Source organism: Mytilus trossulus, chromosome 8 (assembly GCF_036588685.1).
Source record: "Mytilus trossulus isolate FHL-02 chromosome 8, PNRI_Mtr1.1.1.hap1, whole genome shotgun sequence".
Classification (NCBI taxonomy): Eukaryota; Metazoa; Mollusca; class Bivalvia; order Mytilida; family Mytilidae; genus Mytilus; species Mytilus trossulus.
The window spans coordinates 34,618,988-34,645,946 of NC_086380.1; the positions used below are offsets into that span (position 1 = coordinate 34,618,988).

General features: G+C 32.0%; 2 protein-coding genes across 2 annotated transcripts; both read left to right on the forward strand.

The window, feature by feature from the left end:
- The first annotated feature begins 2,790 nt into the window (after positions 1-2,790).
- Positions 2,791-8,033, forward strand: LOC134681854 (kielin/chordin-like protein). Its single transcript, XM_063541497.1, has 4 exons — positions 2,791-2,844; positions 4,034-4,124; positions 6,555-6,731; positions 7,805-8,033. The coding sequence occupies exons 2-4, from the start codon at positions 4,049-4,051 to the stop codon at positions 7,948-7,950; spliced, it is 399 nt and encodes a 132-aa protein (XP_063397567.1). The 5' UTR covers positions 2,791-2,844; positions 4,034-4,048; the 3' UTR covers positions 7,951-8,033.
- A 6,238-nt stretch (positions 8,034-14,271) lies between these two features.
- LOC134681855 (uncharacterized) lies at positions 14,272-24,250 on the forward strand. Its single transcript, XM_063541499.1, has 4 exons — positions 14,272-14,404; positions 19,084-19,174; positions 22,600-22,782; positions 23,949-24,250. The coding sequence occupies exons 2-4, from the start codon at positions 19,099-19,101 to the stop codon at positions 24,116-24,118; spliced, it is 429 nt and encodes a 142-aa protein (XP_063397569.1). The 5' UTR covers positions 14,272-14,404; positions 19,084-19,098; the 3' UTR covers positions 24,119-24,250.
- Positions 24,251-26,959: the final 2,709 nt, after the last annotated feature.

Genomic DNA, 26,959 nt, shown 5'->3' on the forward strand with positions numbered 1-26,959 from the left:
TAAACCTGGTTAGCTCCGTTTGTTATTGATTATATTGCTTGAGGTGAAATGTCAGAAATATGAAATATCAATACTAAGATACAGGTATAACGGATTCTCCGCATTATTAAAATTCAATAATTATAATTCAAAACTATCCACTATTAATTTTTGACAATCAGTTAAAAATAAACGAGAATTAGATGCGACTCTCATACAAGTGAAAGGTTTAGCTAGCTATAAAACCAGGCTCAATCCACCATTTTCTACATTTGAAAATGACTGCACCAAGTCATGAATATGACAGTAGTTGTCCATTGGTTTGATGTGTTTTGTCATTTGATTTTGTCATTTGATTAGGGACTTTTCGTTTTGAATTTAAACCTCTAACTTTTATAACGGTCGCATCAAATTCTTTTATATTGACAACAATGCGTGAACAAAACAAACATATATAATAGGTAAACAAATAAAAAATACAGCAGTCCACATTATGTTATAATCTTAATTATATTTGCAAAAATTAAAGACAAGAATACATAAATTTACCATGGAACAAAGACACAATGACGGGACGAATAAGTACAGATCCACGTAATATATGTATCAAAGAAACATTAAAAGGGCATATAGACAAAGCACATAGCAAAATTGAAAGACAAGAATACGAGAATATCATAAACAATAATTACAGGATGTGTTAGTACCACAAGTATCTTAATAACAATAAAAACAAGCAAATACTTAAATAACCAAGAAGCACAAATTGGCATACATATCTAATTAAAACAACCTCATTCATTTCTTTCTAATTTTTGAATTTTATTTATGTATGTTAAATTAACCCATAAACGATTGGATGATTTTAGGCACTGGGACCGAATGGCCAGATCAACATGGCTCTAACTTAGAATCTCGCGTTTGACCTCAGAATGTAAACGTCAAACAGGTAGGTATATATAATAATTTTGTCGTTCAAAGTATGAAAAATAGAGCTACGTCACTATGTATAAATGAAGCACAAAAGAGCATATATAGGCCAATCAATAGCAAATATGAAAGACCAGAATACAAAAATTGTGATAGAACAATAATACAAAATCGAGATGTTTAAGTACAGAGCCACGGCATACATGTATGTATCAAAAGAAAAACGAAAAGTCACACGGACATAGCAAGTATGAAAGATATATGTACAGAGCTACGTTAAATGGATATCACAAAAAAAAAACGACAACCCAGTAAAAGTAATATTAATAAAGACAATTAAAAGAAAACTATAACACGTATTTTTAAAGATCAAAATGTCTTGGAGTTCGTTTTTGTTATCAATATACATGTATAAACCTGTTTAGCCCCTTTTTATTGATTATATTTCTTGAGGTGAAATGCCACACATATGACATCTCAATATTCAGATGCATTTATAACGGATTTTTCGTCTTACTAAAATTCAAAATTCAAAATTCAAAGTTTTCCACTATTTATCTTTTACAAATTTTCAATTTATCATATAAGAAAACATCATGGCTTCATTCCTAGATATCCCGGAAGACACATATGATATATATATATAAATAATATATCTGGCTCAACTCAAATTTTATTACGGCATATATTTGCTTTATGTCAATATATATGCGAACATTGCATAAGTGAAATTATTGTTGGGAAGTTTTCGCTTTTGACAATAGTCTAAAAAAGAACAATGGTATGATTGTCAATGAGACAACCTTTTATTAGAGAACAATTGACATAGAAATTAAAACCAATAGGTCACCGTAGGACTTTCAACAATGAGCCTTGTTCGTATTTCATGACAGTTCTTATAGTTAGTATCTCAACAAACAATTCAATTATGTGGTTAAATTAAAGCAAACTATTTTATTATAAGACACATTCCTCTGTGTATATACAAAAGAAGATGTGGTATGATTGCCAATGAGTCAGCTATCCACAAAAGACCAAAATGACACAGAAATTAACAACTATATGTCACCGCACGGTCTTCAACAATGAGCAAAGCCCATACCGCGTAGTCAGCTATAAAAGGCCCCGATAAGACAATGTAAAACAATTAATACGAGAAAACTAACGGTCTTATTTTTGTAAAAAAAAAAGAACGAAAAACAAATATATAACATATAAACAAACGACAACCACTGAATTTACAGTCTCCTGACATGGGACAGGCACATACATAAAAAATGTGGCGGGGTTTAATATATTAGCGGGATCCAACCCCCCCCCCCCCCTAACCTGGGACGGTGGTATAATCGTACAACATAAGAACGAACTATAAAAATCAGTTGAAAAAGGCTTAACTCATCAGATGGACAAAAATACAAGTGGACGTGGCCGGGTACCTATACATCCCGACATAAAAAGACACAATGAACAGATATATACGCCATAGCTACATGTATATATGATTTATTTCGATCATTGAGCTCTATATACACACAAAATTAATCCAAAATACTGAAATGACGTTGACATTGTATATTTCTCAGTAGATGAACTCCTACCTATATTTTGTAAAGAGTTGGATGTCCTGTAAAATACCAAAAGGTATTAAATATCACTAGGCTATTTATGTTTCAGCTTATGGCATGCATCATAATTGTTAATTGATATTTAGTGCATAAAGTTTTGCATCGTGTAATATATCACTGACAATTCGCAGAAACTTCGAAAAAACAGGATGTGCCGGACATCACTAAGTAGACATTTTAAAGAGACCATCGTTCTTATTGAAAAATGTATCTTAGTTACCCTTGCTACTTACTATATTTTACACATTCCAGACCCTATATAAGTGACAAAGCCAAATGTTATACTACTGAACATTACACTTTGTTAAAGGTAAGTTCTGTTGTCTTTCTTTTTTAAATAATGCAACAGAATAATTTTTTTTGGTTTTTGAAAGGTCTTAACTTAAAAAAAATAAAAATAAATAAAAAATCGAAAAAGGTTCAATATTGTGTTGAGTATTTTCATTGGAACTTTGTATTTTGTTTATTTTCAAAATTGGAAATTGTAACCTTTCGGTGAATCAATTGTAAAAAAAAAATCATTAAATACCATTGCAGACATACAGTAACTTGTGGCATTTCTATTATGGAATATTGCATAAATGTTTGTGCTTATACACTCTGTTTGGGTCCTCTTTCGATTAGAAAATAAAAGATTAAAAAATCTGACGTATAATATATTGTGAAAAATCATTTTTAAAAATTTAAAATTATAAAAGATATATATATATTTTACATAATAATAATAAAAAAGATGATATCAAATGTATTCTAAAGACTTAGGGCCTTTCCATATGTGCATGAAAACACTAATGTTAATATATGCAAAAGGTTTATGATAACGAAACGTATGCGCAGCTCCCAAATAAATGAGGGACTTTTTGGTATTAAAACGTGAATAGAATGTCAAGCAATTTCGACAAATTTTGTTAAGTTATTAGCAAGAACAAATTGCATTTCAATAAATGTTGCAGTACTATATCCACAAACATGAATGAAATGCAATCTTGAATATGTTTACTAAAAGTTGGCGCAAAAATGATAAGAAATAACATTTGTCATGTTATAGACTTTCTGCAAACTGTAAAGTAATTATGTCGCGCGATGTTTTAAAGACAGGTTTCATGTCATGATCATCATTGGTAACACCATTTTACCTAGCTTATGAGAATGTTTGAATATGCTGTAAGGATTTTGCATGCGAACGTACGAGAAATTGCAGATCATTATTTTTCTTTTAATTGATGTAAAATTGGATTTTCTAGTGTTTTGAAGACCCATTGGTGGCCATGGGCTGTTGTCTGATGTTTGGTCGAGTTGTTGTCTCTTCTTGTCCCATTTCCATTCATCAACTGTTGATTTGATAGACCGACGCTGTTGTTTTGATAGACCGACGCTGTTGTCAAATATTAAAAGATGATTGTCATAACATTATTTTGATATTTCAATTACTAGTACTAAGTAATACTAATTAAAGTCGTATTTTTGTCTATTAGACACTTTTTTTATATATATTTCAGGAGGTAAAATTCAAAATGGTACAAAAGATAGTATTCCCAGCGTATATAGTTGTTGCTATATACATGTTTAGTTTTGTTGGAGGATCCTTCGGTAGGTATATTGTTCTTAATAATTAGTAATGCTTGAAATTGTGATACGACTAACATAGATAATATATTTTATCGCCATTTTGTGTATTTTTCCTTTGATCTTTTTTGGTGATCAATTTTCATAACATGCTACTCGCTTGAGGGGGGAATTATCGCTAGAAACTAATGAAATTGACATGAAATCGACAACGTCGTAATAGGTAAAAAAGCGATAAACAGATTATCATTGGTGACCATTGGTCATCTCAACTCGATTGCTTTTCTCCGTACCGGCTCCAGCGAGAAAATCAATCTCGTGGAGATGATCAACGATACTTTATAAGTAACGACTTTTAAGGTAAGACCTTCCATTTGTATTTCCTATGCTACACTACATACTTACACATATGTACAAACAATCGAAAGTGCTTGTAATGTTTGCAAAGAGTAAAATTGATCGTCGCAATTAGCATTTTACTTTTCTAAAATGGTAGCTTCTAGTTTTATGCTATAATACGATTGTCATACATGCAAAATTTGTAGCTAGCTATAAACCAAGTTTAATTCACCATTTTCTACATAACAAAATGTCCATATTTAGTCCGAAAAATCCATTCGTTTGAATGTGTCTGAGCATTTTATTCTGAAATTTGATTACGGACTTTACGTTTAGAATTTTCCTCGGAGTGGCTGCGGTATATTTTGGTATTTTACTTTTTTACAAATTATTTTTGTTACTAACTTCTCGAAACAAACATACATTTATCTTTAAATATATATTCGTCAATTATTTTAGAAAAATACTAGCATGGAGCCATTATTTATTTTCAAGAGGCACTATGACTTAAAAATTAATATAGGATAGTTTCATCATTCCATAAAGCCGTTCATAGATTTAGAATTGTATCATTTCACGGAGGAGATTTTATGAGAAACACCAAATAGAGAGAAGGTGAATCACAGTCCTAAGTCGTCACGCAAATATATCAGAACTGGACATAGTATAGTATATTGGCGTTCTCATACCGTGTATAAGTAGAGATGATTGTTAAGTTAATAGGAATTCGCTTTCCATTCTTTATTGCTATTGAGATATTATCAAAACAAAGGCTACAATTTATAAGATAAACTTTGTAAAAGTCAAATTCTTGAGGGGAAATACCACCGTACTGACAGAAAGAAATAAAGAAGTGTAAATTCGGAAAAATAAAGGCGTTGGTCAAAAAGAATAAATATATAATCTGATAGTTTATTCCCTTGGACGGCTTCTTGTGTATATGTTTTCCAATTCGTTGTCTATGACCGTGTCTGCAGTAACGATTTAAATCTAAACGTTTGTTATCTATGTGTTACAAGTAAAATATTTAAAAAAAGTCGTAGACTTGGTAACAACAAATAATCCCCGAGGGTATCACCCGCCCAGTAGTCAGCACTTTGTATGCTGACATGAATTATCATTGATATGGTTATATTTATAAATTAACTGTTTACAAAATTTATAATTTTTGAAATACTAAGGCTTTCTACCTCAGGCATATATTACCTTAGCTTGATTTTGGGTTTAAAAACGTTTAGGAATTTTTGTCCTCACTGCTCTTCAACTTCGTACTTTATTTGGCCTTTTTAACTTTTTTGGATTCGAGCGTCCTGATGAGTCCGCGTGTCTGGCGTATATACAAAATTAAGTCCTGGTATCTATGATGAGTTTATAAATATATATATATGTTTAGACGAGTTGTATATACATTATGTACACAGCCATGTATCACCATCATTGATGGCGATCCGATGGATACATCTGTTGTAGGGTTGTCACTGACTCAGACGTACTTATGAATATAATTATTTCCTGTGACTGTATCTTACATTAATTTGTAGGATCCTTTACTATAGATAATTTAGCTGATCTGTAACAATAACATCTTCATGCCTTATATATCAGCTACTGTAGTACGCCGCTAGATTAAAACTGACGTGGAAAGGTAACATATGGCCACCAAAAGCTCTTTTTTTTTTAGAGCCCAGGTGGTCGTGTGGTCTAGCGGGACGGCTGCTGTGCAGGCGATTTGGTGTCACGATATCACAGTAGCATGGGTTCGAATCCCGGCGAGGGAAGAACCAAAAATTTGCGAAAGCAAATTTACAGATCTAACATTGTTGGGTTGATGTTTAGACGAGTTGTATATATATATATATACTATATTTAGATTGATTTCCAAAAATAGTAATACAATTGTGTAACTTCTTTCAAATTGGTAATACTTTGAATAGTTATTATTATGTATTGTCTTACATGGGTAACCTTTGAAGTTTTAAACATCAATCGTTGGTACTCTTGATCAACCAATACTACTTGACTTTAGATAGTCATTAGAGATAGTGAATTAAACTACAATGCTATTTTTGATTCTACTTCTTGGACTTGAATAATTTAAAAAATGTATTTATTTAGGGAGTGAAAAATATGGAAGATGCATAAAGTATCGAGTTGGAGAAAGTCAACCTGTTATAACAAATGGTGACCGGGAGTGTATGACGAGAGGGAAACATGTGTATTGTAGGGAATTCACGTGTCCGACAACGAATTGCGCAAGCCCTACACAGGATGGAAAATGTTCATATTGTACAGGTCAGTTTCAGCTTCAATACATCGTTAATCAGTTCTGGCCCATTTTTTCCGACGTTTGGCAAATATTTTAACTAATGAATATAGATAAAAAGAAATTCCAATCAAACTCCAAAGTTACAGCAACAAAATGATACATATTACAAAAGTTGATCTAGGTGTCAACATGCAGTGATCAATTTTCAAAAGGACAGAGGTTTCTTTGCAACAAATGCCAGGAGTACCGTTTTACTTACTGTAAATTCAGAAATTATTGCGATGTTTTATTATTGCGAAAGGCGACAGGGTTATAATCGTAATAATTTGAACTCACATTTTAATTTTTTGTAGGACTTAATTTAACATGAATTGGTCTTAACATTTTGTGTTTTACAAAATAAAGTATCGTTTATGTAAAAACGCAAAGTATTATGAATAAACATGAAAAAACGCATTTTAGGCTATTAAAACTATCTGACAGGTAACTTATTATGTGACGTTTTGAAATTTGTTAGAACAAATTACTTTACAAAACCTTTTTTTAAATTATTTCAGACTAAAATATTTGTATTTTTCATGAAAACTTATAAACTGCCAAATGAACGCAATTATGGCATCATGGATTGAAAACGTCAGGTTTTAAATCGATTATTCCATAAACTTTGGATTAGATAATAAAAGAAGAGGTTTATTTTCATAGTAAAATGTTTTAAAGAAACAAGACTCTTGTTGAACGCTTAAACCTATTCACTCGTGTTTGTCCCCATACAACGTTGAACCGTAACAATACATTACTAAATCTTTTTACATGTAAGTCAAAAACGATTTGTTATATAACATGCATATCCAGATCATTTGGCAAAGAATTCCGTTCAAGTCGGTGCAACAGGTTTTTTGCTCCGTGTTGAAGGCTTCACTAAGACTTTGAGTTGAAAAACAGCAACAACATTTCTTTGTCCTTGCTTCTTGTGTGTTTTTTTGTTGTTGTTTCCTGTGCATGAACAGAGTTTGTGTCATGGAAGCTTATCCCATATCCTTAGTTTTTCTATTAAAATGTAATTTAATTATTTTTCATTTATATCTATTTCAATAAATAGGCACTTGCAGTTATGGTGGAGTTGTTTATCAAGTTGGAGACGGCTTTGAATGCCTCGATGGATCAAACCGCTGTTCATGCAGCAATAATAATGTTATAGGGTCGTCTGCAGCAGCATCGAATGAAAAACTGATGTGCAAGAAATAAATTCGTTGAATAACTGAATGGGATTCAAGAAAAGAAAAATAAATCTGTGTAAAAGATGAATCGTACTGTTCTTCTATTTCTTCTTTCTGAGGATGAGATATCTAATAAAAAGATGTCTAAAATGTATATTTGTATTGTCTTCCTTACAGAAAGAGAGGCAACAGATACCAAAGAAACATTCAAAAGTTAAAGAACAAATATTTCAAATTCCGAGGAAAATTTAAAAAGGAAAATCTTAAACAAATTGCAAAATCGAAAGCTCAATCGCATCAAACGAATAGATACTAACTGTCATATTCCTGATTTGGTACAATAACGGATTGAACGTAGTAATTAAAAACCCTTAGTCACAACCGATTGTGAGGCACAATCTTTTTTTTGTTAAGTTAAGTCACTCTTTATCTCAATGAAATTGACTTACAATCGAAAGTTCACTTGTTAAGGTCAAAACCCCATGTCACACTAATAGTGTTGAGTCTGCTTCCTCATTGAGAGCCCCATAGTCTTTCTTTTTCAGTTTTTAATAAGGGTTTTAGTCTGCTCAATCTTACGTTTGCTTTCTGTGTTTTGTTGACAGATGTCTGCCTATATGTCTTTTTTTTTCGTTGTCAAAACATCGCCAACGTTATATCTTACCTTGAAGTCGGGATACTGTATCCGAGGAGGTCTACTTGTTTTCCAGTGTACTGCTTCTTTAAAAAAAGCACGTTAACAGTTTGCTCATCGTGTCACCGTGTCAGTTAATTAAGCTCTAAAAATTTTATTACATCAATATGTGCTCATACTAATGTAAATGGGATACTGGCCACTGAACATAGAAAAAAAACCTGAATCCATCAAATGTGGCCACGGTATTGTCTGTCCGTACGTTTTTATTTCGTATTTTCTTGTCATGGTTTCATTTTCAATAACTTTATAGTTTGAAGAATTGGTTTTTGGTTATCTAACTTTGATTGTTTATCCCTCTTTATTGAATCTACACTCCGAGTATGTGTTTTTTAAAACTTGTTTATTGTTGATAAACATACGTAAAGCTATACAAAGTAAGAAGATGTGGCATGATTGCTAATGAGAAAAAATATCCACTAGACTCCAAAAGATTAAGAAGGCTTGCAACGATAGATCACCGTATCTAGGTCTTTTTGGGTTTGCATTGTTTTCAAATTAAAGATAACTCCATTTATCCTTTTTTTTAATTTTAAAATGAAACAAATCAAAGACAAAAATAAGGGGAGTCTCATTTTACATTTCTTTCGTACGTAGACTGTTTTGAGAAATTTGTATTTCATATTTTGTACCGACTTTTGACTTCGGTATTAATATTTTTCGACAGGCTACCTACTCTTTGGAAGGCCATCCTGGTACTGGGTCAAACAAGAGCAACGTAAATAAGTAAATTTAAGACTTTAATCGGTGCAATTTTGAGGAAGTTAGCTGTTTTAATGATTTCTTAACATGACTTTATCATCGGGAAATAGTAAATTTCCTCCCAAATTGCATCGATCATATATTTGATTTTACTTTTTTTGCCTGCTCGTAATCAACCGAGTACCTGGATGTCATACCACAGAGTAGGTTACCTGTCGAATAATTGTAGAACCCAGAATCAAAAGTCGGTAATATGAAAATGGTCTATGCATGGTGACAAACCACCAATTAAAAATCCTGATCTGTTCTACCAAATTTTGGAATGTTCACAGCTTTCTAAATATTTAACCTTATAAGTTTTAGAAACCAGGTATATCCTGTATTGTACATGTATCAGCTTTCTGCATTCCATTTTTCAACTTGCAAATTAAGAAAAAGAGTAAATTGTGGTCTGACACCTATATCAATGTGTGCTATACATGAAATCTTATTTAATACATACATTATATCATTGCTCTACATTCAGCCATAAATCATTAATCAACATCTAGACTTTGACAACCATATAAAAGATTATATTCTAATGAAAATTTTAACGTTTAAAGGATGTCATGATGACTTGATTCGGTCGTTAAAAATGTCTATTGTCACAGAGGTTACGAAATACAGATTTCAGTGGAAGCCGTAATTTCGTTCTCAATTCTTAGTTGGATTTTCAAAAATAATTCCCAAAGTTAACGATACTTACCTTGGTTGAGTTGAAGTTAAAGTGTAATTCTATGAAGACATAGAATAACACTGGAGGTTACCAATTTTTTGTTCATTCAAGACTGCTCCCCAACCTTCTTTTGAGGCGTGTGTTTGAATTATAACCTGTGGGTTACCTCTATTGAATTTCCTCTTTTGAGTATAAATATTATCTGACCACCACTTTAGGTCTTGTTTCATTTCTGATGTTACAAACATTTCAATCTCCCATAGCTTATTATAATGCTTTAATTTTTTCTCTCTCTATTTTCCTGTAATAGAGTTTAAAAAATTCCACAGCAGGGAGACAAGATATGAGTAGCCCAAGAACTCTAGCTACTTCTCTTATTTTACATTTATTTTTACTTTGTAATTGTTTGCATTCTTTAGCAAAAGGATCTTGTTTTTCAACTGGTAAAGTAACAATCATTGTTTCCGAGTCAATGTAAAAACCTAAAAACTTGATGCATTTTTTAGGAGTAAAAACTGACTTATCTTTATGTACTATAAATCCAAGGCTTGACACCATATTAACAGTTTCTGTAACACCTTTTTTCCATTCGAGTTCAGTATCACCTTATAGTAGTGAATCGTTAATGTACCCAACATTCACATAACCCATTTTACGCAAAGTTGCATACTATACAACTTTCAAAATTTTGGTTAAAAGCCTTGGTGCCATAGCTATACCTTTTGGTAAGCAGGAATATTGAAAATATTTCTCTTTCCAAACAAACCTCAAAAATTTTCTATGCTGTTAAGCAATGTTAATAGAATAATACGCATGTCTTAGATCTACACTTGACATGTATGCGTTTTCTTTAATCAAATTTAAAGCGCTTTCAAAAGAATCAATTTTGAAATGTTGATATTCAATGTGTTTATTTAATTCTTTCAAATTAAGTATCATTCTGTATTCGCCATTCTTTTTTGGTCTTACAAAAATTGGGGAAATAAATTCATATATTTCAGATTCAACTTCTTGAATTACATTCATTTCTTAATAATTTTTCAATTTCAATATCAACAATATTTTCTTTCTTTTAAATTGAATTTGGAATTTCTAATTGACATTTTATTTTGTATAGGGTGTCTATTGTCTGTAAATTCTATATAACAGTGTTGAACCGCATCTAAAATATATTTATCAGATGTTAATTTTCTCCATCAATTAACAAACAATTTCAATCTTCCTGCTTGAAAATCATTTGTGTTAATACTCACAACATCTAATTCTTGTACTTGTTGTGAGTCCAACGGGAGCTTTTTGACTCAGATTTGTCAATTGACCTTGAGGCACTACCACGGCCTCTTCCACCTCTGCCTCTACCACAACGTGTATTCCATGAGGATTTCCAGCCACCACGGAAACCGCCTCAAAACTGGCTATAACCATTACCAACTGAAAGGCGATTTAGAATTTTACTACATTCTCCAATGTCTTCGACTGTTTTAGAGACATCTCCACCAAATAACCATTTATTGAAAGGTAACCGTTGTGTTTTATTAAACAGGTGACTATATTCACCTTTTAAATCAGGTTTGATGAGTTCTCTCTTAGCTAAGCATATTTCTTTATTTGCATGACCTAATAAAGCAAGAGAGTCCATACAGTCATCAAGAATACCTTTCAACTCGGGTTTGTTTTGAGTTTCTTCTTTGCTTAGAATTGTGTCTAGTCTATTAACTACTTTGGACAGATAAGTTGCCCCTCTGACTACAGAAGTTGGACATTGTCTCATTCTATTGTCATTAGTTCTAGTTCTGGGCCATAACAGATCCCATACTAACTGATCAGTTTGGACTGGTACAAGTCCTTCATAATTCTCAGGCCGATTACTCTTTTCATCTTTCATAAGTTCTCTGTATTTCTCTTCAGAAATACCATTTCTGAAAATATCTGTGATATTGTATGCTAGATGTTCATCTAGTTTATCACCACATCTCTCACCAGATCTAAATTTTTTATTCATACTAGAAAAGCTAGACTCTTCACTATTTGAGACAGTTTTCTGTTTTTTACAAGGTGGTTCATTACCGGTATCTTGACCGTCATCAGGTTCATGGACCTCGTCCATATCTTCATCTACATCACCTACATTATTATACTCATCATCATATTCATCATTATACAAAACATCTATACGTTTGTTCATATCTTCCAACTTTTTATTAGTTGAAGATTGTTCATTTCTCATGTCAGTAAGCATATTAATAATCACATTATTATTGCTATCTGATGTGCTAGCCGACACCTCGTGTCCCTCGTTTACTAGAGTCTTTCCTTTAGCGTCCTTGTTATTAATCTTTGGACCGCTACCTGTACTACTTTTACTGGCAATAGGTTTTGAGCATTTTCTTTTATCGGGACCTTTAGCGGGACCTTTACCCTACCCTTCATATGCAATTTCATCTTCGTCCAACCTTAATAAGTCATCTTCAAAAGAAGATTTAGGAGTTTTATCTCCTTTCTCCTTGTGCAGCATGGCGTCCGCCATCTTTGTCAAGTTAAATAATCTCGTTTCACAAACGAAATAATTATAAGATTTTACCTACGTAAAAATTCTGTTTATAAAGACATATACTTTTATTCAATATGAATAAAATATATGTACAAGTCAATCACATTGACTTAATATATCTTTTATAATGAAATCTTAGTTAGAGGTTGCGCATCGAGAAAAACCACGTCCGCTCGATAACAAAGTTAGCAACGCATTGAGGTTGGAGTTGCGCAGTACTATCTCATCTAATACCGGAAGTGTTATGACGTAATAGAATTGAGACATAAAGTGTAAGGAATGATGGTTTTACTCTATCTCTGTGTATTTGTTGGTTGGTTTTTTTCATTTTAAATTGTATCTATTCTTTTATGTGAATATACTATTATTTATTCAAAGACAGATAAAGCAATCATTTTGATTAATGAGGGGGGATAGGACCTTTATCGAGACTCCGGGATCGGGTGTTTTTAAGCTCGGGATTTCGGGATTGACCCTTTCGAAAATACTTTTTTTTTTAAATTTCGGGATATGGGATTTCCATTTATTTAAATTCGGGACCTCGGGATTTCGTGTTTTTAAGCCCGGTGTTTACGGATCAGGACCCCTACTACCCTCCCTCATTAATACTTTACTATTTTAAAATTGGATAGTGTTAAACATTTACCATTGCTATCAAACTCTTTTATTCAATATCTTGTTATTTGCTATATTTGCTACAGAGGACGGTAGCAAAATGTAAAAAAGGTTACAATCTACAAAACAAACAGAAAATTATTGGAATAAGCCCGCCTTTTAACCCAGTATATAAAAGAAGCCGTGGTGTAGTTAGCGCATCGGACTACTAACACAAAGGTTCCTGGTTCGATTCCCGTTCAGGATGAAAATTTCAGGAACTCAATTTTCGGCTCTCCCTTGGCACCATTTGCGAGTATGGTCTTGAGGAAACGATAATAGTCCGTCGGAAGGGGACGATAAATGGCTGACCCATGTTAAGAGAGAGCCATATCTCTTGCACTTTAAAGACACCCTTGAAGATTTCGAAAAAAAAGTAGGCTAATGCCGCTACAAGGCAGCACTCGCTATCGCAAAGTGGAAAGGGACTTAATATAGTTTTAAAACTTGTTTCCCAATCCACTATAAATAAATATGTTTAAACTAACCCAGTATATATAATATCTCAATAAAAATATATCGTTCATCAGAATTAAAACGAAGTTTATGTCATACAGATATAAATTTAGTTTTGCTCAATGTTGAAGGGCGAGTGGTGTCCTATAATTGCTGAAATCTATCCAATTTGGTCCTTGTCGGATAGTTGTCTCTTGAGCCAAATATCATTATTATACATGACAATGATGGTATTTCTTTTCTCACAAGGTCTTTTAAGGATTTTAAGGGTCCAGAGTGTATTAGTTGCGATGGATAAGTTAATCAATAATCAACAAACACAGAAGATCTAGAGGAACATAAATTTGTCAAATGACTTGATAAAATTGCATTTACCCTTATAATGTTTGATTAATAACAAAAGCGAACAATTTCAAGAAATATTTATCATCATGACACTCGGTTTAACGGCCAGAGGAATATAAATGTCAAACGAAATATAAATGTCGAAAGGTCAACTTTAATTTTACATTGTTCAGTTATGTTAATGAACTTTGAAAAATTTAGTACGTCAGTTTCTGCGGTTACAAAACTCCGGACATCGGTAATTAAAAGTACTTCCCCATTGGCGTATTGACATCTGGATCTACGTTAGTATTTATACTGCTATTTGACATGTGACTAACGCAAGGATTTTATTCATTTACGTTCAAGTTGTTATAGACTAGGTAAGTTGATTTTATCAGTTATCAATAACACTACCAACAAGTTCTAAAAATTTGATTAACATCAACGTCATTAGTCCTTTTTCATATTACCGACATTTGACTCTTGAACTTATATTTTTTCGACAGGTTACCTTCTCTGAGTGGTAGATCATCACCTGGAACTCGGTAAAGCAATAACAACGTAATAAGTATCTTCAAGATTTGAATCGATACAATTTTCTGGAAAAATGAACTGTTTAAATACTTTCTAATCCTGACTAAATCATCGGAAAATAGTACACTCGTCCCCTCCCCTAGATTGCACCGACATATATTTGTTTTTACTTCTTTTGGTTGTTCGTAATTGACAGAGTACCAGGATGTCCGACCACAGAGTAGGTAACGTGACGGTACCCAAAATGCACCTATTTTTACAGTTTTTCAACTACGTTTTTTTATGATCAAGACAAACATTTCCATTTTGTGTTTATCTAGTAGCCGTAACCTTCCTTATTATATAGGTACATCAATTTGATTTTCAATTCATATGGAATCATAGAAGATTGGTCTGAACTAACCTCCAAACCATCAATGATTCTGTAATGAGGAGTACCCAAATTGCATCCATGCTTAAATTTGCATCGTCAAAAGTCGACTAACAGAGCTTTTGCTTTCTTTATTTTAAAAATATTTTGACTAATTGGATATTTGTCCATGCTGACTCTTATTTTTTAAGAAATGGATGATACATGTTGTATTTGCTAATTTTAAAAAGATGACGTTTTGATGACGTCGCCATTCGACGTTTCAGTACATTTTGATTTTTCAGTAAACACTTCATCTGTTGATAAATACTGTAAACGTTTTGTGTATATCTAAGTATATTTACTAATGTTGAAAGACAAGCATACTATCGGATCATTAAAATACAACTTGTTTAGTCTATAGGAAATCTTGTAAGATTTCCACTGCTTTTTTTGCTAAATATGTGCAATTTGGGTACTCGTTGCAATTTGGGTACAGTTACGTTAACCTCATTCGTCACAACTTGGTCGATTCCGTACTTTCATAGGATAGTAACGGATTCACCCGATGATAGCCGAGTGTAGGGAACCTGTCTAAAAATTGAAGAACCCGGATTCATAAGTCGGTAATATAAAAATGGTCTGTTGACTAGCACGGGGGGGGGGGGGGGGGGGGGTCACTTCCTATTATTGGATATACGGGGATGTGCCAAAAATATGGGTCATAATTTTGCGAGATTTTATATAAGAACGACTTTTGATAACTGTATATTGATTTGGGGTATGATCTAAATATCATATATAAATTCAATCTATTCGTCTGCAAGTATCTGACACTTAAAATTATCATATATATTTTAAATATTGTATATAAGTATAGGTCATTCTTTCTTAAATATTTATATAACTATAGGTACTGAATTTCAGTGAATGTTATATTAAAATGGGTACGTTTTTTGAGACAAAAATGGCACACCACTACCAATAAAAAATATAAAAGTAACCCCCTCCCCCCCCACCCCCTCCCCCCCCACCCCCCCCCCCCCCCCCCCCCCGTGGAAATGGCATCTTACACCTCCAGTGTTATGCTATGTTTTCATAGAATCACACTTTCACTTCAACTTATCCAAGGTAAGTATCGTTAATTACGTCAAAACAACTGGTAATAGATGAGACTTGAAATATACAACATCATTTCAAGGTGTGCTACTGAATATATTATTTCTCACTTTGTTGACAATGAATTTCTGTGATGCAAATGATCATAGAATATACTTTAAAACATTTACACGCGCTTCTGGTGTAAATACAAAATTTAATCCTGGTATCTATGATGAGTTTATTTGCAACCACTAGATGCCAGTGATATGCATTACTATTACTATAAATTCTTTCAGAATGTTTTTTTTTTATTTTATAGAGTTAATTTTCAAATATTTAAATGATCAGTATAGAACATGTTCGTTAGATAAGAAACATTTTGTGCAACCCGATCCCGTGTGTCTTTATTTTTTATAGTTTTTATCTACACATATTTTTTCATACGACATTGATATGTCAAGTCAATACACTCTCTTTATATTGCAATATAAAAAAATCAATTGTTGTTTATTGTATTATTGTTAAATATTTGATTTAAATATTAGAAAAAAATCATCCTTTAAAAAGGCCTCACATCTGGCGGAGAAATATACAATATACTGAAATGTACATTACCTTACGTTAAAACAATTGATAGTGAATGAATTCGTTTGAGTACGGGCTTACACACCTTGAACCACACGGTAACGATAATCTTTGTTTTGTTCACATATGATATCAATGTGTACCTCAAATTAAACATAAAATAGTCGTTTTAAGAAATGATTTTAGTCGTAGGTTTTTAACTCTGATTTTAACAACGTTTTAAGGAAAACATAACATGTAGTAAGGTGAGATCATGATTCAATAGGAGAAAGTACATCATGCTAATGTTGATGATAAACTCTTCAATCTTAAATGCAATACCCCTTTTTTCTACTTTATGTCTGGTGTTTTTTACATTTTCGCGCCATTTTCAGCAAAGACGATATCTTTTCACACTCTAGCTGTACATTCTACAAAATTGATGCAATTAGTTATCAAAGGTACCAGGCTTATAAATTTATAGGCCAAACGCGCGTTTCGTTTACAAAAGACTCATCAGTCACGCTCAGATAAAAATAGTTAAAATGCCAAACAAGTGTCAACTTGAAGAGCATTGTGGACCCAAAGATTGTTAAAAAAAAACCGTTTTATTAACATGTAGACAGATATCTAAATCCTGCATACATGTATATTTTAAATCAAACAGTTAATAGTAAATTTTCAACTTTGAATATAAGTCTGAAAAGTAGCATCCGATCCAAGCATAGACTGGAACACCGGAAACGACGGAAATTATGGTTGACATACAAAACTAGTACGATTTTTTTAGCGTATTAAATAAGAACCCGTAACATGATTCACTTATAATATATATAAACAAATATCTTAATTATTAATTATTCAACGTATCATTTATAGGGTATTATGTATAGTTTTAGTCGTAATTTAAAAAATAATGATATGAATTTACTTGTTTTGGTATGATTGTCAATCCCCCATACTGACTAATTTACAAATATGATATCAATTCCCCTTATCTATACCAACTTATAATGTAAATGGTACTAACACAGAAACATCACTCTTGATAGGTTAATAATTACATTAGATGTAAGTTTCATTATAATACGTTATTCTGATTGGCTAACATGTTATTCCGTAAACAATTGCATCAGACAATAACATTTATCATGCATGATGACACGAGGTCCCACAAAAAAGTGCACAGGTGATTTAAAGAAAACTGGATAAAAATCGTGTTTTCATGATTTTAGCTAAAAAAATGTAATTATAAGTATTGAATACTTCTTTTTGAAACTTTATAGGGTTGTAAAAGCGTTGACCGTGCGTACATTTTTAGAATGAAGCGCTTCCGCGCTTCATACAAAATGTACTTCGGTCAACGCTTTTACCACCCAATAAATTTACAAAAAGAAGTATTCAATACTTAAATAAAGTATCGTTACAATTTAATCGAAATCGACAGTAGAGATGAAATACAACCCATATCTTATTTGTAATGAAAGTTAAGGACTCCTTCTGTAGCAGTGTGTATATCCAAATGTTCAAAGTACATTAAAAATCAAACATCAAAGCTAATGAATAATACAGATTGGCAATTTTGAATAACCTTTACATTAAAAAGTAACCTCGTTCTTAGTCTCTAAATCCGAGTACATCCTAGAAGGGGTACTTGAATTGGTCCATATATGTGTCTATACTTACTTCAAAGTCATATGAAACCAGTTTCTTGAAATTTTAATGTTATCAATGCATGCATGTATACTAAACCACATGTTGTTTTGTTAGCTCTGTTTGCACGTTTTTGTATGTAATTATATAAAACTAACCTATTCCGTACCATTGACAAATAATGTGTCATTGATAGCAAGGTAGTTAACAAATGAATGTGTTGTCTAAGTTTTCCAGATCGTAACATTGATAAGTTAAAACACAAATCAATTGGTACCGTATCAAATAAGTAAATGAAAAGAGCCATGACATATGTTTATATATCTCACAGAAGTGGCATCTGTCAGTTTGTCACTCATATGAAACTACATGATATTTTTTTAAAATGTGAAAGGTTCTTCATTTAAGAATTGAATGCTTCTTTTTGTAACTTTATTGGGTTTTTTTTCGTGCCTGATGGAAGATTTGTATGACATTGTATAAAGTTTCAGTAGTACCTCAATTAATAATTATATGAATATCATTTATTCCCCCAAGACGTACCGATTGAATTTTCCCAGTCAGTTTCAGTAGTGCAGTATTTGAGACCTTTCAATATCTGCCTCTATGTACTTTAATGAAGTCATCTATTACCATGCTATGCTTCTCACGGATATTTTGTCAGTTTGATTTTTTAATGTTAAACAGTTTTTTGTAATAACGAAATTTCATTACATTTAAATTGAGTTGTTGATCATTCGACCTTTGTAATGAAAGACTAGCCCTGTTGTTTGATATTCAGGGACGAACCTAATGAAAGATAATTAGTTCTATTACAAATGAAATAATATACTTTATAAGTTCTTGTATTTATTTCAGAAGATAAAATTCGAGATGCTTCCAAGGATGGCGTTACATGTGTATGTACTTGCTGTGGTATACATATTCAGTTTCGTAGGAAGATCTTTTGGTAAATATGTTTTTTTTTTAAATATTTTGCTTAAGATTCGTCCGTTTTATTTTTATTTTTGGTATTTGCAATAGGGAATACAGTTCTGAATTGGGTTTATAGCAGACTATGCGGTATAGGCTCATTGGCAATCATACCACATCTTCTTTTTTATATTAGTAGAATACAGATAATTGCAACAATACTATAAAATGAGCCAAGAAATGAAGGATATATAAAGGTAGTCAAAAAGGTTTAGAGAATAAAGGGCGAACATATAGAGATTAGAGAAAAACGAGGTGAAAGTAGACTTAGTATACAAAGACTAAAGAATAATGGACAATTTTTTTTTATAATGGAAAATTACTTTAAAAATTTAAGAATTCAAAACTTAATTGTACACAATCAGGTCCTCGGGGTTAATGGATTATGAGAATGCCAAGAAAGGCCTCTTGTCAATTTTTCAAGAAATATCCAAGGTGCTACACAATTGGATTTGCTTGTAGCATGATTCCTGTGAAAACCAATCGATGTCAAATATCGTTATATCATGTGGTATAAAGAGTACCCCAAACTCAGAAAAACAATAATTGTAAAAACTTGAATTTATCTATTTTATTCACAAATAAGAAAAAAAATTATCAATGGTTTGCTTTTATGACATTAGTATTTGGAATATAAAAAAAAACCACAATAGATCTGGTCGCTAATTGGAAATATGCGCCCCTTGATCCGAGTATCTGCACCCCTTTGTCTTTTGGACTCATACAACAATCACTTTTCCATTGTGGCGTTAAATATTTTCTATAAAGACTTTTTAAGTTTTACGCCAACCTTTGTGGTGTCCGGTAATAGTGAACAGCTATAGATCACTGTACGGCCTTTATCAATGAGCATAACCCATACCGCACTAAAAAAGCTAGATATAAAGTAAATTTATGTTGCTCATAATGCAGCTTGAGATAATAGATAGAAATAAGGCAGTTGCTTAACTCTGAGGTATTGTTGATGCATAATATTTTATCTGTTCTTCAAAGTGATAACATACATATTTTCCACTGAAATAGGTTGTTTTTCATCAAACTAATTTACTAAAGTAATCGAAATGTAATCGAAAAGTAATCGATGATTACATCCAATTTTTTGCTGTAATCGATTAAATTACGATTACATGTAATCGAAAATGTCTCCGATTTCAGATTACTGTCGATTACTTGAAAAAATGTAATTAATTACAATCGATTACGATTACAGATTACGATTACCCCATCCCTGACCGCACATCGAGCTATAAAGCCTTCATCAAAGTCTCCGAAGTGACAGATGTAAAACAATTCAAACGTTAAAAATAACGACCTAATTTATGTACAAAAGAATAAACGTTAAACAAATATGATACGTAGCAATATGTATTAAATTTTTTTCAAAAGGTCTAGTGACGTCGAAATAGACCACTTTCGAGTTCATCCGTCACCGGCAAAAACTCGTCAATTACGCACGCCTTTATGACGTCATTTACCAGATAGAGGGGCTCGCCTGTATCCCTGCACTATTTACGTTCATCAAGCGTCTTAGTGATCGTCTTTGTGCAGGATAAACTAGAAATATTGGTTGCTCTGTAGGTACTCAATGACAATTCCCTAATGACAGCGGTGTTGGTTGTCAATTTTAAGAATTCAATTTGCCGAATAATTCGTACAATAAAGAATTATAGTTTTCCAACCACTCGCTCAACATTGGAAGGAAGTGACGACGCCCCTAAACGCACAAATGACGGTGATAAAGGCGCGTATAATTGACGAGTTTTTTCCGGTGACGGATGAACTCGAAAGTGGTCTATTGTATGTAATCATATACTTGTCAATCAAACCTCTGTCTGATCTTCTTTCATTTCAATGTGCAATCAAAGTTACATGTTGGTTTGTGGATTGGAAAATATCAATATGATATACATCCTAGAAGCTGATCACCTATGTCAATACTACATGCAATTTTGTCTGACCACACGACTTGTGATTGAATCCACTATAATTGTAATTTCAGCACTCGAGAAGAACAATTTGCGATAATACCACAATGGTGGTTGCATATATATTCTTATGAAGAAAGAGTTAAACAGATATTATTTTTTTTTAAATCTTCGTTAACAAAACTTCCTACCGTAATTAAATTAAGAACTAACGATATATTCAGATTCCCTTGTGAAAGCAAAAATCGAAAAATAAGTAATTCATTTTGTATAAAACTTTTTCCAATTACTGCATCATATTGCACTTATATTTTTAAATAGCGATCCTGTAATTCTTTCAACTTTAGTGAACTAGAAACGGTTGTAACAATACTAATGCGTCAAAAACCTTCATTAGTTTTGAAACTGTAGAAAAATTGATTCAATAAAACTGTAAAATTCTATTGTCTGGGAAACATAATCCATCAAGATTTTAATTAAACTTCAAATATGCTAGAGAGACTTTATTGAGCTGTCATGCATAAAGAAAATAGTATATAAAAATAAGATAACCATTCTGGTGCACACTGAATGACCCGCTAGATTCCCTAAATAACACTGCTGCAGTTCACGAATTGGGTCATGCATTTGAACATGATTGATCTGTTGTCCTTGATCGGTTTAATAACAAAAAAGCGTCTATAGAATAATGCTGATGAAAATTGATGTAGAGAGAGCATTGTATATATAAAAAGTTTCAAGATATAGTAACCCTACTAATGTCAGTCGTTATATTCCGCTGATCTCCGTCTAATCTCCGATTGCTACATTAAACATTCTTTTATATTTTTATTTTCGATAGGCTATGGGCCGCTAGAGGGCGCAGAATTATTCGAGTTAAGACATAGTACCTATGCTCAAAATTGTAAACGAGAAAATATCGATTAATAGATATGAGAAAGGTGTGGTATAGTGCCAATGTGACAACTTTCCATCCAAACCATGTCTTATGATTTTCAAATACTAGCTAATGCACTTCCGAAGAGATTCCAGGTAGCAATGTTATTAACAATTAATTGTATTCATGCCAACGAATGATTTGTTGTAGGTAACCATGTAACCATGCAAAAACACATTTTCGGGAATTTCGACTGTATTTTGAAATTCTATGGCTATTAAATTGATTTTAATGAAATTGCAGATTTTTACGTTAATTTCTTTTATTAACATTAGTCTTGAATAACAATTTTTTAGTTTTAATTATAAAACGCTTGTATCTTTGACAATATAACTGCAAGACATACTGTTTAAATTTAAGCCAAGTGACACTCTGTCCTAGTTTCGGTCTTATTGGCTTCAAATTGTAAATGTAATCCTGTGTGAAGAACGAACAAACTAAAAAATCTAAATAATTGTGTCTCGTATTGAATTTCTATGCAGATATTGTACTTTTTAGACTTATATTCTCTTTGATAGTAATAAATTTGCATCTATTCAGGAAGTGAAAAATATGGCGACTGTATTAAGTATGCAGTATGGGAAACCAAATCTGAGCTTCCAAATGGTGACAGGTTTTGTTTAACAGAAGACGAGTCTGTGTATTGTAAGGAATTTGAATGTCCCGCCACTGAGTGTGAACAACCAATAGTTCCTGAAACAGGTGGATGTTCTTACTGTAAAGGTCAGTTTAATATGCATTAATAATGCAATTTTTATTTGAGTAGACACTGCACCTGTCCTATGTCAGAAATCTTATGTTTAACAGTTGTGATTTGTGAATGTGTTTCGTAAGTGTTTCTCGTTTCTCTTTTTTTTTATATAGATTAGACGTTTGAATGGTTTTACACTGGTCATGTTTGGGGCGCTTTATAGCTTGCAGGAAGGTGTGAGCAAAATTAAAAGCTCATTGGCACTCATACCACATCTTCTTATATCATATATCTATAAGAAGATATGGTATAAGTGCAAATGAGAAAACTCTCAATCCTCCAAGTCACAAAATGATCAAAGCAAACCATTATAGGTGAAAGGATGGCCTTCAACATGTAGCCTAGTCGCACACCGAAGAGCAAGCTATACAGGACTCCAATATGACTAGAGTAGTGTGAAACGATTCAAACAGAGAAGATTAACTTTATAAGCAGGAGTCAACAAACAGCTTTATTGTATTGATTGTTAGAGTCTGTAATAATTGTGTAAAAAGACGATATTGACGTAGTAGACTTTCACATGTCAAGTATACAATGATTAACATGTTCTTTTTCTGAATAAGTGTGGACACAGATGAGTGTGGATAGTATGTTTGGGTGTTTGACAGTGTCTTATGACAAACAGGAGTTCTATGTTTTCCTATATGGTGTTATTATCTGTGTTGTACGATGACAACCAACCTGAGCATTAGGAGAATTGTTTATTTAATATTTAGTTTTTATGTTCAAGACGGGCATGGAAGAGACAGTAATTGCATTAGTTACCAAATGATTATGATATCATAGAATATGTTCCACATCTTTGATTTTGTAGCTAGTTTTTTTCTGAATAAGGCCACACATTTTTTTATTTATACATAAATACGATGAACTGGTTCATAGAATAATGCTTCAATTTTGTCTTTGCTTCGTGAAAAACAAACTACTGCCGTTTATCAAACGACTTTCATGTTATTTGATACTTATGCCTAAATATGATTCATTCATACCTAGGCAATATTAATTTTACAAATATATCTAAAGGTATATGTAGTTATGGAGGAGCCGTTTATAAAACGACTTTCATGATATTTGATCCGTATGCCTAAATAATATTCATTCATGCCTTATTTATATTCATTTTATAATCATATCCTAGGTTCATGTAGTTATGGAGGAGCCATTTATCCAGTTGATCCAAGGTTTCTGATAGACTGTCTGGATGGATCAAATCGCTGTTCATGTGGCGCCAATAATAGTATAGCATCTTCAAGACGAGGCACAATTCCAAGATGGATGTGCTTCAAGAAGGGATCTTATAAAAGCTAGTTGTCAGGATCAAGGCGAACAGAAGTATTCATGAGAAAGACGACCTACATGCTCTTTCTTCATATTCTTTTTGCTATCAAAATAAAATAAATAAATATAAATCTATCAAGAGAAGATTCTCGTATGTTTTTATGTTATCATTATATACCTATATGGAGTTATTTGCTTTCAGAACGTCAGGTCATTCTTTTTCAGAATCAACCCGGACGATACCATGTTTCAATGGTATATGCTCCAAGGCATAAAATAATGAACTGTGTAAGGTCATTATTTCCCTTGATAAACATGCAATCTATGATTTAATTCAAAATTTTATTCGTCTTATAGTTTTTTGTTGCCGATTTGGAAATTTATTTTTTAAAGTTCAACCGATGATAGTTGTAAAAGAAACCGCAGTGTAGTCCCGCAATTTAATTTTAGAAACAAATAACGTGAAGTTTTGTTGATTTATCGCTTAATTAAGAAACATTACCATATATGTCAGATGAATTTTAATGTAAACTTTCATAAAATAAATCCAGATTTAACATATTCGTGTGTAAGATTTTGAAAATCTAATTGAGTCAACCTGAATAGGTTGATTGATTTTTGGTTGCTTGTTTAACGTCCAGTGGCAAATATTTCATGCATGTTCAGAACGATACACACTGAATAGGAAATCATGCTGTGACCTACATATATTTAAAATTTATATTCGTCTTCGTGTCAGTTCTTATCTTTTTAAAATTTATGTATATATCTTTTACTCTATCAAATGATCAACTACTAAAATAATCTTATGTTCTATTGAATAACATTAACGTAACTCACGAAAGGGTCGGGTGCGAGGGTATATAATTTTATCCTGATTATCTTTTAAAAAAATGTATTGCTATTCGAAAGACAATCTTTCTGAATTTTTCATTCGATTCAAGTAAAATGGTTAAATAAATAACAACTTTTCCGCGATAGAAATAACAAAACAAATAGAAAAAAAAAACATATCCCCTCCCCCTTTTCCATTAGCTAAGTGGTACAATAAATAACTTACAATGTGTCTTGTATTTGTCATACACCGTTATCGGATGATAACAATACATTTGTGTCTTACTTCATGCAGTTACAGTAATATTTTTATTGTGTATGGATAACAATTTTTAAAAGGTTTATATCTAAATTATTTAGTGAGTTTTATTTCACATTTTAAATGAGCCGCAGGGCGTATTAAAACCTGAACGCATTAGAAAGGAATATCCCACTTTAGTATTGTCGGTAAAAAAGGATACTAAATTTTACAAATCTTTATAAAATTAAAAAATTTTGACGGTATATAAGTCAGATAATGCATATTTTAATGTTTTTCTTGTCGTAGAACACACCTCGGGGTGTTCTACGACAAGAAAAACCTTAAAATATGCATTATCTATAACTTATATTTTATATTTTCAACATCGGGTTAGTATAGGAGCAGCATAGATAGGTTAAAAACAAAAAAGAATAAAGAATCTTCTAGAGACCGTAAAATCACCTCTAAGACTATAGATGTGTTTTTTAATCAGTGATGTATGGATATATATTGGATATACGTGGTAAAAACTAGTTCAAGGCGTAAATTGTTTCTCGGTTATATTATTAAGAAAAATATAGCTGACGTGAGGAATTTTGCATTACAAAAATGAAAAATAAATATAACAAAAGCAAAACCAATATATCATCCACTGGTTTCAGTTTCTTTATAAACATATAAAACAGACTTGAGCGTTTTCACATTACAAAAATTTGAGGAAGGAAAATATAACAATAACAAAATACTATATATCATCCCCCATTCTTTTTCTTCGATGATTTATTGACAGTAAACATTCTCTCATTAGACATACTAGTTTTGCTTTTATATCTTGAAGTACACGAGTATCGATGATAATAATTGTACAATGTGAATTATTTATGTTCCATTAGGAATAAAATCCTCATGTTTAAATAAAACAAAATTTTATGACAACTTTATCGATATAAAACTTCATTAGAATACTAGCAGTACATATTTCTAAAGTGCACGAATGTTCAGTGACTCAATTTTAATCTCTACGAATGAGGTATAATTTAAAAAACGACATAAATTTTTCATTAGAAATAAATCATTATACAATGTATATAAAGTGCGAATATTGAGTTAGTTCATTTTCACTTTCGTAGGCGAGTATATCTATTGCAGAATAAACAAAATGATGAGAAAAACTGCGTTTGTTTTTAAAAATACCAAATAATTAATTTGAATTTCATGTTTTATCATAATTTCATTAGAATCCAACTTTTTTTATGTATAAGGATAACAGTATTATATTCTTAAAAGAATAAAATTACACCACAACATATTCAATTTAAACTAGTTCCCCAAACGAGAATAATGAAAGATAAAAAGAAAAACTAATTCCCATATATCTATGCAGCAGTATGCTTTCTAGTTTATATATCTATTTATATTTGTTTTTTGTTGTTGACAAAGACAGTTTAGCCGTGCATTCAACTACCATCGTTGAAGGTCGCACGCTCCACAGAGAGTCACATAGTAAATAATGTCATTACCCCATCTCAGTTTAAGGCCTCCTCTGATGATTTGGAGGCCCCCTATGTATTGGTAACTTAAACTAAATAAAAACCTGTAAAATGTCTGTTAATTTCGGCCTCTAATAAGTATTCTACTTCTCGTCTTTAAGGGCTTTTAATGAGTTTCTAATCTACTATCAAAGAACTTATGATTAATTTCTGTAATGAGCTACTATTATACGAAAATAGTGGAACTTAATCCAAGGCTCCGTGTTAAAGACCGTAATTTTACCTCTCATGGCTTTTCTTTTCATT

Excerpts from the sequence above, each read along its gene's own strand:
- LOC134681855 (XM_063541499.1), top strand. The coding sequence starts at position 19,099 with ATGCTTCCAAGGATGGCGTTACATGTGTATGTACTTGCTGTGGTATAC. Across the intron at positions 19,175-22,599 it reads TTTCGTAGGAAGATCTTTTG|GAAGTGAAAAATATGGCGAC; the intron begins GTAAATATGTTT and ends GCATCTATTCAG. Across the intron at positions 22,783-23,948 it reads TGGATGTTCTTACTGTAAAG|GTTCATGTAGTTATGGAGGA; the intron begins GTCAGTTTAATA and ends ATCATATCCTAG.
- LOC134681854 (XM_063541497.1), top strand. The coding sequence starts at position 4,049 with ATGGTACAAAAGATAGTATTCCCAGCGTATATAGTTGTTGCTATATAC. Across the intron at positions 4,125-6,554 it reads TTTTGTTGGAGGATCCTTCG|GGAGTGAAAAATATGGAAGA; the intron begins GTAGGTATATTG and ends GTATTTATTTAG. Across the intron at positions 6,732-7,804 it reads AAAATGTTCATATTGTACAG|GCACTTGCAGTTATGGTGGA; the intron begins GTCAGTTTCAGC and ends TTCAATAAATAG.